This window comes from Salmo salar, chromosome 01 (genome assembly GCF_965601325.2).
Source record: "Salmo salar chromosome 01, fSalSal1, whole genome shotgun sequence".
NCBI classification, from domain to species: domain Eukaryota; kingdom Metazoa; phylum Chordata; class Actinopteri; order Salmoniformes; family Salmonidae; genus Salmo; species Salmo salar.
In genome coordinates this window covers 179,705,001-179,717,401 of record NC_138291.1, presented here as the reverse complement: position 1 = coordinate 179,717,401, position 12,401 = coordinate 179,705,001, and the positions used below count along the sequence as shown (strand labels likewise).

Here is a 12,401-nt window from a genome sequence, read left to right as displayed (position 1 = left end):
GAAGGAAAAGCAGCCAACAAGTGCTCAGCATATGTGGGAACTCCTTCGAAACTGTTGTAAAAGCATTCCAGGTGAAGTTGGTTGAGAGAATACCAAGAGCGTGCAACGCTGTCATCAAGGCAAAGGGTGGCTACTTTGAAGAATCTCAAAAATAAAATATATTTTGATTTGTTTAACACTTTTTGGGGGTTACTACATGATTCCATGTAGTATAATGATTCCATTCAGTATAATACAAAAAAAGTATTTTCCTTGAATCATTGCAATACTTGAGTAACATCTTATGAAGATCAGAAGTGTACTGTCTATAGGGCTTAACAACATTAGTGAATAATAAAAAGCATGACCAATGACAGCGCTAGGTTATAAAAATGGCACATTTATTGCTACAGAACGGTCATGTACATGACTTCATAGAATAAGTACAAGATGAAAAACAGCAGGCAATGGGCCTACGATGGGCTGGTTTGAAGAGAAGCAACTCCAGCACACAACCTGTTCGGACATATCTACTAATCTGAAGAGAGAAAAAAAGTATAATAAACAACAAGAACAATAATAATAATAATAATAATTATAACATAAAGATAAAAATTACAAAAAAAAAATACAACGGAAACTGAAAACATAATTAAGAAAATGTAAGAAGAAAAGCGAAAGAATAACAGAAATATAACAGTTGAAATAAAAACGTTTTTTGAGGCACTCAGCCGCATACTGGAAAGAAAGTTTAAATGTCTTTTTTTTTTAAAATTTTTTTTAACTTCCTTTAGAATCACTGCTGCAGGTACAGTACGTACGGATGGCGACCCTCCGTCTGACTATAGCCCATCATGGAAAACACCAAACAGTTTCGTCTCAGTAATATGGTAAATAACATCTTTTAAATAGTAAAATAAAGTAACAAACTTTTTTTACTTTTAATGATTCCAAAAAAAAATCTACAAACTGGAATATTTAGAATTTGACTTTTAAAAAACAAAAACAAAATGTAATCTTATTTCCTCAATATTCCTGGTATAAAAGGATTGCCCCTGCAAAAAAAAATAAGCCTAATATATTCTCTTATTTTAAATTTAGTTTCTTCTTTTTTGCTCCTCTCTATTATGATTGGGTGCACTAGTCTATTTCATAGCAAAAGAGCACTAGACAAAGGAAGCTATAGAATAAAATCGCCAGGCACTGATCCATGGTAATTCTCTGCTCACTGTATTTGTTCTTCACTTTAATTGCATCACAAAGTAAAAGGAGAATGAAAAAGGCCACAGTTCATATATTTTCACCCTTATACACGTAGTCTATAATACTCTGAAATGAACATGTTTAAACCAACCAATCACGGCACAAGGATGAATAAAATAATACACAACAAGAAGTAAAACAATGACTAGCCAGATAAAGTGAGGAGCCCTAGAAGCCATGGTGCCACCTGGTGAATGTCTATTAGACTTTGTGATACTTTTATACACACACATATATATATATATATATATATATATATATATATATATATATATATATATATATATATACAACTTTATTTTTGCCAGTCTGTTAGTTGTTTACATGTTGTGCTTTCTATGGTTAATTTAGATGGAAATAGGTTATAGCTTCCGTTCAATATAAAAAACAAAAAGGAGCCTGTCTTCTATTTCACTGTGTTAATCTGTAGTGAGTTTCACTGTGTTAATCTGTAGTGAGTTTTACCTGTGTTAATCTGTAGTGAGTTTCACTGTGTTAATCTGTAGTGAGTTTCACTGTGTTAATCTGTCGTAAATTTTACTGTGTTAATCTGTAGTGAGTTTCACTGAGATAATCTGTAGTGAGTTTCACTGTGTTAATCTGTAGTGAGTTTCACTGTGTTAATCTGTCGTAAATTTTACCGTGTTCATCTGTAGTGAGTTTCACTGAGATAATCTGTAGTGAGTTTCACTGTGTTAATCTGTAGTGAGTTTCACTGTGTTAATTTGTAGTGAGTTTCACTGTGTTCATCTGTAGTGAGTTTTACCTGTGTTCATCTGTAGTGAGTTTTACATGTGTTAATCTGTAGTGAGTTTTACCTGTGTTAATCTGTAGTGAGTTTTACCTGTGCTAATCTGTAGTGAGTTTTACCTTTGTTCATCTGTAGTGAGTTTTACCTGTGTTAATCTGTAGCGAGTTTTGCCTGTGTTAATCTGTAGTGAGTTTTACCTGTGTTAATCTGTAGTGAGTTTTACCTGTGTTAATCTGTAGTGAGTTTTACCTGTTCTAATCTCTAGTGAGTTTTACCTGTGTTCATCTGTAGCGAGTTTTGCCTGTGTTAATCTGTAGTGAGTTTTACCTGTGTTAATCTGTAGTGAGTTTTACCTGTGTTAATCTGTAGTGAGTTTTACCTGTGTTAATCTGTAGTGAGTTTTACCTGTGCTAATCTGTAGTGAGTTTTACCTTTGTTCATCTGTAGTGAGTTTTACCTGTGTTAATCTGTAGCGAGTTTTGCCTGTGTTAATCTGTAGTGAGTTTTACCTGTGTTAATCTGTAGTGAGTTTTACCTGTGTTAATCTGTAGTGAGTTTTACCTGTGTTAATCTGTAGTGAGTTTTACCTGTGCTAATCTGTAGTGAGTTTTACCTGTGCTAATCTGTAGTGAGTTTTACCTGTGTTCATCTGTAGTGAGTTTTACCTGTGTTAATCTGTAGTGAGTTTTACTGTGTTAATCTGTAGTGAGTTTTACCTGTGTTAATCTGTAGTGAGTTTTACCTGTGTTAATCTGTAGTGAGTTTTACTGTGTCAGGGCTCTATTCAATCCGCATCACGGGTGTTCAGTTTTACACCGTGATTCAAATTTAAAGGCAATGTTCCCGCTTTAGCAGAGACTGCATTCACTGTAAATGGGGCGGCAGGGTAGCCCAGTGGTTAGAGCGTTGGGCCAGTAACCGAAAGGTTTCTAGATCAAATCCCCCGAGCTGACAAGGTAAACGTCTGTCGTTCTGCCCCTTGAACAAGGCAGGAAGAGAGAACCATATGAAGAGAGACCATATGAAGAGAGACCATATGAAGAGAGACCATATGAAGAGAGACCATATGAAGAAAGAGTAACTAAACCATAGGAAGAGAGAGTAACTAAACCATAGGAAGAGAGAGTAACTAACCCATATGAAGAGAGAGTAACTAAACCATATGAAGAGAGAGTAACTAACCCATATGAAGAGAGAGTAACTAACCCATAGGAAGAGAGAGTAACTAACCCATATGAAGAGAGAGTAACTAAACCATATGAAGAGAGAGTAACTAACCCATATGAAGAGAGAGTAACTAACCCATAGGAAGAGAGAGTAACTAAACCATAGGAAGAGAGAGTAACTAAACCATAGGAAGAGAGAGTAACTAACCCATAGGAAGAGAGAGTAACTCAACCATATGAAGAGAGAGTAACTAAACCATAGGAAGAGAGAGTAACTAACCCATAGGAAGAGAGAGTAATTAAACCATATGAAGAGAGAGTAACTAACCCATATGAAGAGAGAGTAATTAAACCATATGAAGAGAGAGTAACTAACCCATATGAAGAGAGAGTAACTAAACCAATACATAACTTGATTGATTGACATGTGTCACCATTCATGGTGGCTAGACTGAAGAAATCCCTTTCATCATCAAACCCTCCAAACTTAAAGTATACTTTAACTCTTAAAGTGTGATTGTTCTACAAGTAGTTGTCTTTCCGAGGGCTGAGTATAATCATTATCTAGTCAGGTTAAACTTTTGATTCAGACTTAAATCTGTTTAACTTTGTGGTTTGTATCATATGAAAAAAATTTGATGGAAATGTCATCACCAGGAAGTGGCATCACCAGGAAGTGGCATCATCACCTGGGAGACCTTGGCCTTTGATCTGGGTCGAAAAAAAATAAGAAAAAAAATCCTGGTAGTGGATGTTAAATGGTAGTTACAAAGCAAAGATGACCCTATGATTGTTGACTTTATTATTATTATTATTATTATTTCAATTTTACAACAAAAAAATGTGAAAGGGTTTCTGCTAAATCAGTCACACAAACAGCCATGTTAGTACATATCCAGTCTGTCTGGGTTAACCAATGTTAACCATTGTCTGCTTCAGGACTGTAGAATTGAAACAGACAATAGAGAACATAATGCATAAGGGAACACCCTAATAGAGAGGGTTTAATGACTATATACTATTCTCTTTATTGAAAGACAATTATCGGCCAAAAATAAATAGAAAGATCAAAAAAGCATTGGCCTTTTACTTTTGTTCTCGTAGCTCAATAATTCCCATTCAATGGCAACACGTTTCATAACGAGCAAGATTTTGGATTTAAAGTCTTTTTTTTTTATAGGACATTTCCAGATGCATTCAACAATCTTTTTGATTTATATCGTATATATTATCACCCAGGAGAACAAATGACAAGTGCTGATGTAACTGATATTATCATTGCAATAAATGGTCAGAATAATGATGCTGTAAATGATACACAGCACACGGTTCAATCACTGAAAAGAAGAGAGATCGTACAACCACGAAAAGAAAACTAAATACGTTTTGCCTTTTGCTGTAAACACAATAGGGGTAATAATAACACAGTTATTGCAATCGTGGATCATTTTTACGTCAATTAAATCTTACAAGATCAAAATATTAGCACTTATAACGGCAGGTCCAATCTAATATAAAATATTTATCGTAGGTCCGATTCAAATAGCTGGAATTAGCTGGAAAACAAATAAAATAGGCTGAAACTGCCTAACTTAACTTTATGGGGAAATAGCTAGAAGATTGCAAAAAATCGGCCATTTACAATTAATTCTATGTTCACGTCTAGGGGACTTGTTTTTTTGTTGGTCAATCAAACGTTCAATTACCTGACAAAGTACGATTTCTAGCTAAGGTATTTAGACTGAATCTAGATGGGGCCAAACTGTAACTCTGAAAATACTTGCTTAGCACCACACTTGAATACAAGCTAGAATATACAGTATTTCCCTGCAGACGAGAGTTTGTGCTGTCTGTCAACGAGTCATCGTGGTGCAACACTGAGACAGCGCATAAAGAATAGTGAGTTGAATACTAAACCATGACACACATACAGCTAAGTGCCGTCCATTTTGTTTTTAATTAATATTGGCACCTGGCTAGAATGACCAGGCGAATACAAGCAGAAATACAACTGATCAAATCAACTCAATCATTTCCCACTCTCAGCTAGTCGTCACCCACCCCCACCACCAAAGGGACATGAACCCTGTGTACTATAACTACTGAGACATTTTCTTAAAAAATACAATGAAAAAATGGCAATGAGCATGAAAATAATATTATATACCATTTTGATTTCCAATTACCCCCCCCCCTCCCCCCACACCCCTCCCTCCCCCATCCCATTCTTAAAAAAAAAAATCCCGGAAATATAAACAAACAAACCCTTTTGGAGAAAAAAAAAAACTACTTAAAATGATACTGAAGCTTTTGACCTCACTACAATTTCAATGTGACACATTTTCAACACACACCGAATTTTTTTTTTCTTTTTCTTTTAACGAAAAACTGATACAATGTATTATCTAAACACAAAATAACAACAGTCTACATGTAAAAATATAACTTTTACATACACAATTTCAAAATAATGGTACGTTTGCATCTGTTGCATACAATTTACAAATGTCTGTGTGTTTTCTTTGACAGCTGAATAAGCAGTGAGTGGAGGATGATGGGGAACTCCGGTCCTTTTTGTCCAGTCAGGGGTGCCATAGTCAGTCATTGTGATGTCAAGGGCACAGAATGCCAGAGAAGACCGGTCCTTTTTGTCCAGTCAGGGGTGCCATAATCAGTCATTGTGATGTCAAGGGCACAGAACACCAGAGAAGACCGGTCCCTTTTGTCCAGTCAGGGGTGCCATAGTCAGTCATTGTGATGTCAAGGGCACAGAACACCAGAGAAGACCGGTCCCTTTTGTCCAGTCAGGGGTGCCATAGTCAGTCATTGTGATGTCAAGGGCACAGAACACCAGAGAAGACCGGTCCCTTTTGTCCAGTCAGGGGTGCCATAGTCAGTCATTGTGATGTCAAGGGCACAGCACGCCAGAGAAGAAGAGGAACAAGTCATGTCTCTTCAAACCTTCATATCTCATTAACATTGAGATGCCTCTTCAAACCTTCCACCCATCTCTAAGAAAATAATTAATCTGACCCAAAACAACCGTTCCTTTGAAAACTGGCGCCTTCCTTATTTATATATATTGTATATATTTTTACATTTATATATATATATTGATTTTCAAATAGATTATTTTCCAGTTTCAGTGCCTTGTGTTGATTGGATAACATAAACCACTTTTTTAAAAAACAGCTGCTGTCAAATTTTCATAGGGCAGCAAGTCGTGGTTCAGTATTTTTTTTTCTCATTGACACAGAAACCAGAACAGACAAAGAATAAGAGAAAGATTTTAAAAAAGAGAAAAAAATTCTGTTTTACACATACAACCACACACTGGTACTGAAGACGACGGTGGCTCACGGACAAGCCGATATTGATAAAAAGCTGATAGCTATAATACAACGCTCAAAAACAGACGTGTCGTTCACAATGGAAACAGGCTGCAACTTGGAATAGAGGAAGGGGTCTGAAACTCGGGGTGCTGGGGCCGCCAGGGGGCTCAACTGACTAAAACAAGGTCCATTCAGGGACACGCCTTCTAATTACATATAAGCATACAGTACAATTAAATACAGTTTATCCCAAAATACTTTTTTTTTTCTTTTTACTGTTTTTTAAATTCCCAGGTCAGAAAAAACCTGACTGCATAGACCTAATAACTAACAGTTCCCTAAGCTTGCATCCTAAAAAGTTCAGATAACGTCCGTCTCCTCCTCATCGCATTTGAATGATATGAACTCTAAAAGGCACATTGGTAGAAGTGAATGTTAAAATTGCATTTCTGGGGCCTGGGGAGGTTTTAGGGGTCAGGAAGGGAGATCTAGGGGAACAGAAGGGGGATGTGAAGTGTTAGACCGTGGGGTTTAAAAATCAGGCAAATCATACAAGGTGATGGACTGCTCGGCTTCTGGGATATACAGTACACCCCCCTCTGGCTGTGCCTTTCCATTGCAGTGTCATTATCAGGAAGTGACATCACCAGGAAGTCATCATCATCACCTGGGAGAGACCTTGACCTTTGACTTGGGTCTCAGCAAATGGTTGAGAGACTTTGCTCTATTCTGACCTGGTTTGGGTCTCTCTGTGTGACAGACAAGACACAGAAAGGAGACATATCTCTCCCCCTTTATTTTCTCTCCTTCCTTCCTTCCTTCCTTCCTTCCTTCCTTCCTTCCTTCCTTCCTTCCTTCCTTCCTTCCTTCCTTCATCTGCCTTGTAACATGAAGTAACGAAGAGTAACACTACCAACGGCCATGCCCTCTAATCACAAGGTTCCATTTGCTCACGCAAAGGAGTGGCCAATGAAAACACATTTCAATCTGAATCAGGACGTTTGCTGGTTTCTAGTGGCTAGAAGATGTTTTCCTTCCATCTTCTCTAGCAGTGTTGAGGGTAACGAGTAACTCGTTAGAATACTCAAATTACTTTTTGTTGTTGTTGTGGTAATGAGAAACTTAACGTATTCGTTTTTTCAATTTAAGAAATTAGATACTTAAGTTACTTTTTTCAAATAAGCAAATCGTTACTTTTAAATATTATTTCCCATGCCAAATTATAATATGAAAATCCCTTCCCATAAATTCATGCTCTTCCTGTTTCTTCAAGAACGTTGTGGCATGACAGCTATCAGGATGGCAGAGCCACCAGCCTTTTACCACGTGAAAGTATTCACATTATTTAGAATTGGTAAAAGAAAAGGAGAAACACAATAATAATAATAAAACGCAAACTGTGCCTCGGTGTTAAGCGCCTGTCAACTTCAAATATCAAGAAGCACCTTCAGGTCAAGCACAGCTCCACTAGACCGGCGGAGAAGGACCCGCGACAGCCGATTACTGTTGATGCTGAGGAAGATGGCGATTCTGTTTCCAAAACAGCTAAATCTAGATTTAGGTTTTGTTAAAACCCCCTGTCACCCCGAGAAAACTAAATGAACATGTATGCTGTCTTTAGATGATTGTAAGTAATTCCTTTGATTACATGCACATTTATTTCAATGCATTATGTTCAGAGATGTATCTGACAGTTTGCATTCGTGCTTTGCAGTTTTACTGTTATTAAAATGTTCATGTCAATATTTCAAGTGGTCGGGGCTTGTTGTGACTTAATATGTATTTTTCGTTTCATAAAGCTGCCTAAATGTTGGTTTTGATTTATGGACAACGTCCCTTTGATACCTTGGATTTATCAAGATAGAATTGAATTGTGACGCAACAATTTTTGGTTGTTGTATTTATCAAACATTTCGATAGTTTTAGAATGGAATTTCGTTACAACACGTAGACGTTGTCAATAAATCAAAAGCAACATTTCGGCAGCTTTATGACACGAAATAGACATATTAAAGCCAGAAAATAAAGGCTATTAATTAGGATTTTATATCTTATTTTATCTTTCCTTATTATCATACGTTTTTCCTTCTTCGCGCATTTTTGTTTTGTTTTTGTGGAACAGTTACATTTCAACACAGGCTGCTGAACTACAACAGCCAAATAATAATGTGATTTAAAAAATAAGATATTGTTTATTGCAAAATACACGGTTCAATTTAGTAAAAACAACTGAAACAGCTATCAGGAAATCTGACAGAGATCTCGTTCTGGATCTCTCCCATGATGTCCGATGAAATCATTGTAGCGCCGATTAGTAAATAGGCAAGCCACCCTCTACTGGGCATAACAACGACCAACACGCTCAATACATTTTCAGAGGGTTTTCTTGGAGTTTGGTAACGCAAAAGTAATGTAACGACTAACGAGTTACTTTCCACAGTAAGTAACAGTGTAATGTAACGTGTTACTTTTAATTGCAGTAAAGTTGTAACCTAACGAGTTACTTTAAAAAGTAGCATTCCCCCAACACTGCTCTTTCTAGTATACAGCCAACTTAGAGCCCCAAAAAACAAAAGTGTCATCTTAAAATGTATCTGTTCTGTTTTTCGATTAGAAGTACACTTTTTTTTTTTTTTTTAATAATTATTGCATGTTTTAAAAATGTCTTGAAATTCTACATAATCTCAACTTTTTTTTTATACCCCCCCCCCCCTCCCCCCCCCCCCAAGACTGACTGATTGATTTTTCATATATATCTATTTAAACTTTAAACATCAAGGAGGAGTTCAGGCACGACTGCAAGAGTTTCCACAACGTGGAGAAGATTACCATTTCGTTGAGGCAGCAGCTGAATCCTGCAACATTGTTCAGCAACATAATGATATGTTAGAAATAGTCCCCCCATCATCACGCAGTTGCATCAACTTTTTTTTTTTTGTGTGAATTTTTTTCTTTAACATATATAATAATTGTTTTTTTTTTGGGGGGGGGGGGGGGGGGGGAGAGAATGCTGAAAATAAGAAACAATAATAAGAAAACATCTCTTGTAATATCTGTTATGTTTTCATAGCCAATATACATTTGCAGTTTGTTCATTTCTACAGAAGACGAAAGACAGGTGGTCCTGGGAAAAAAAAAAAAAACATTGGTCAAATCAGGTGGTCAGATAGATCGTTGATTGACGTGATCGGTTGATTGATTGGTTCAGGAAATAGGAGAATGTTGTCAAAGGAAGTGGTCACTCATCATCTTGATGAACTCTGGGAGCTTGGACCTATAGGAGGACAGAAGCGGTTAGAGACAGCTGTGGGACACTGTACTCACCTGTTACCTGGACTCACCTGTTACCTGGACAAACAAAACCAACAGACACCCATACAGACAGACACACAAACACACACAACTGAGAAGGAACTAAAGGTACGACTTCGAGATGGACACCCTAGGCCCTAAAAATAACCTTCATAGGTCCTAAACGTCTGTTCCTTCCACATAAGATTAAGATAAAGGTGTGAGAAGGCCTCTCTATCTCCTCACTGTGTCCCTCCTCACTGTGTCCCTCCTCACTGTGTCCCTCTTCACTGTGTACCTCTTCACTGTGTATCTCTTCACTGTGTCCCTCTTCACTGTGTCCCTCTTCACTGTGTACCTCTTCACTGTGTACCTCTTCACTGTGTCCCTCTTCACTGTGTCCCTCTTCACTGTGTCCCCCTTCACTGTGTACCTCTTCACTGTGTATCTCTTCACTGTGTCCCTCTTCACTGTGTATCTCTTTACTGTGTACCTCTTCACTGTGTATCTCTTCACTGTGTCCCTCTTCACTGTGTACCTCTTTACTGTGTACCTCTTCACTGTGTATCTCTTCACTGTGTATCTCTTCACTGTGTATCTCTTTACTGTGTATCTCTTTACTGTGTACCTCTTCACTGTGTACATGTGTACTGTGTACCTCTTCACTGTGTATCTCTTCACTGTGTCCCTCTTCACTGTGTCCCTCTTTACTGTGTACCTCTTCACTGTGTACATGTGTACTGTGTACCTCTTCACTGTGTATCTCTTCACTGTGTCCCTCTTCACTGTGTCCCTCTTTACTGTGTACCTCTTCACTGTGTATCTCTTTACTGTGTATCTCTTCACTGTGTATCTCTTCACTGTGTACCTCTTCACTGTGTATCTCTTTACTGTGTACCGCTTCACTGTGTACCTCTTCACTGTGTATCTCTTTACTGTGTATCTCTTTACTGTGTATCTCTTCACTGTGTCCCTCTTCACTGTGTACATGTGTACTGTGTACCTCTTCACTGTGTATCACTTCACTGTGTACCTCTTTACTGTGTATCACTTCACTGTGTATCTCTTCACTGTGTATCTCTTCACTGTGTATCTCTTTACTGTGTATCTCTTTACTGTGTACCTCTTCACTGTGTACCTCTTTACTGTGTACCTCTTCACTGTGTACCTCCCTCTTCACTGTGTACCTCCCTCTTCACTGTGTACCCCTTCACTGTGTACCTCTTCACTGTGTATCTCTTTACTGTGTATCTCTTCACTGTGTCCCTCTTCACTGTGTACCTCTTCACTGTGTCCCTCTTCACTGTGTATCTCTTTACTGTGTACCTCTTCACTGTGTCCCTCTTCACTGTGTACCTCCCTCTTCACTGTGTACCCCTTCACTGTGTATCTCTTTACTGTGTATCTCTTCACTGTGTATCTCTTTACTGTGTCCCTCTTCACTGTGTACCTCCCTCTTTACTGTGTACCTCTTCACTGTGTCCCTCTTCACTGTGTACCTCCCTCTTCACTGTGTACCCCTTCACTGTGTACCTCTTCACTGTGTCCCTCTTCACTGTGTATCTCTTTACTGTGTATCTCTTCACTGTGTATCTCTTTACTGTGTCCCTCTTCACTGTGTACCTCCCTCTTTACTGTGTACCTCTTCACTGTGTACCTCTTCACTGTGTATCTCTTCACTGTGTCCCTCTTCACTGTGTACATGTGTACTGTGTACCTCTTTACTGTGTCCCTCTTCACTGTGTACCTCCCTCTTTACTGTGTACCTCTTCACTGTGTACCTCTTCACTGTGTATCTCTTCACTGTGTCCCTCTTCACTGTGTACATGTGTACTGTGTACCTCTTCACTGTGTACCCCTTCACTGTGTACCTCTTCACTGTGTACCTCTTCACTGTGTATCTCTTCACTGTGTACCTCTTTACTGTGTACCTCTTTACTGTGTACCTCTTCACTGTGTACCTCCCTCTTCACTGTGTACCTCTTCACTGTGTACCCCTTCACTGTGTACCTCTTCACTGTGTCCCTCTTCACTGTGCATCACTTCACTGTGTACCTCTTCACTGTGTACCTCTTCACTGTGTCCCTCTTCACTGTGTACATGTGTACTGTGTACCTCTTTACTGTGTACCCTCTTCACTGTGTACCTCCCTCTTCACTGTGTATCTCTTCACTGTGTACCTCTTCACTGTGTATCTCTTTACTGTGTATCTCTTTACTGTGTATCTCTTTACTGTGTATCTCTTTACTGTGTATCTCTTCACTGTGTACCTCTTTACTGTGTACCTCTTTACTGTGTACCTCTTTACTGTGTATCTCTTTACTGTGTACCTCTTTACTGTGTACCTCCCTCTTCACTGTGTACCCCTTCACTGTGTACCCCTTCACTGTGTACCTCTTCACTGTGTATCACTTCACTGTGTATCTCTTCACTGTGTCCCTCTTCACTGTGTCCCTCTTTACTGTGTACCTCTTCACTGTGTATCTCTTTACTGTGTATCTCTTTACTGTGTACCTCTTCACTGTGTACCTCTTCACTGTGTATCTCTTTACTGTGTATCTCTTTACTGTGTATCTCTTCACTGTGTCCCTCTTCACTGTGTCCCTCTTTACTGTGTAC

General features: G+C 38.4%; 1 protein-coding gene across 5 annotated transcripts in view; it reads right to left on the bottom strand.

Annotated features, from left to right (window-relative positions):
- Positions 1–359: 359 nt before the first annotated feature.
- LOC106572331 (transcription factor 4) overlaps positions 360–12,401 on the bottom strand; it is a 536,793-nt gene continuing 524,751 nt past the window's right edge. For all 5 annotated transcript variants that reach the window (XM_082956961.1, XM_082956962.1, XM_082956953.1 and 2 more), the window contains one exon: positions 360–9,765. In XM_082956961.1, coding sequence (XP_082813087.1) covers positions 9,717–9,765 — 49 coding nt within the window. In that variant the 3' untranslated portion in view covers positions 360–9,716. The remainder of the gene's footprint in view (positions 9,766–12,401) is intronic.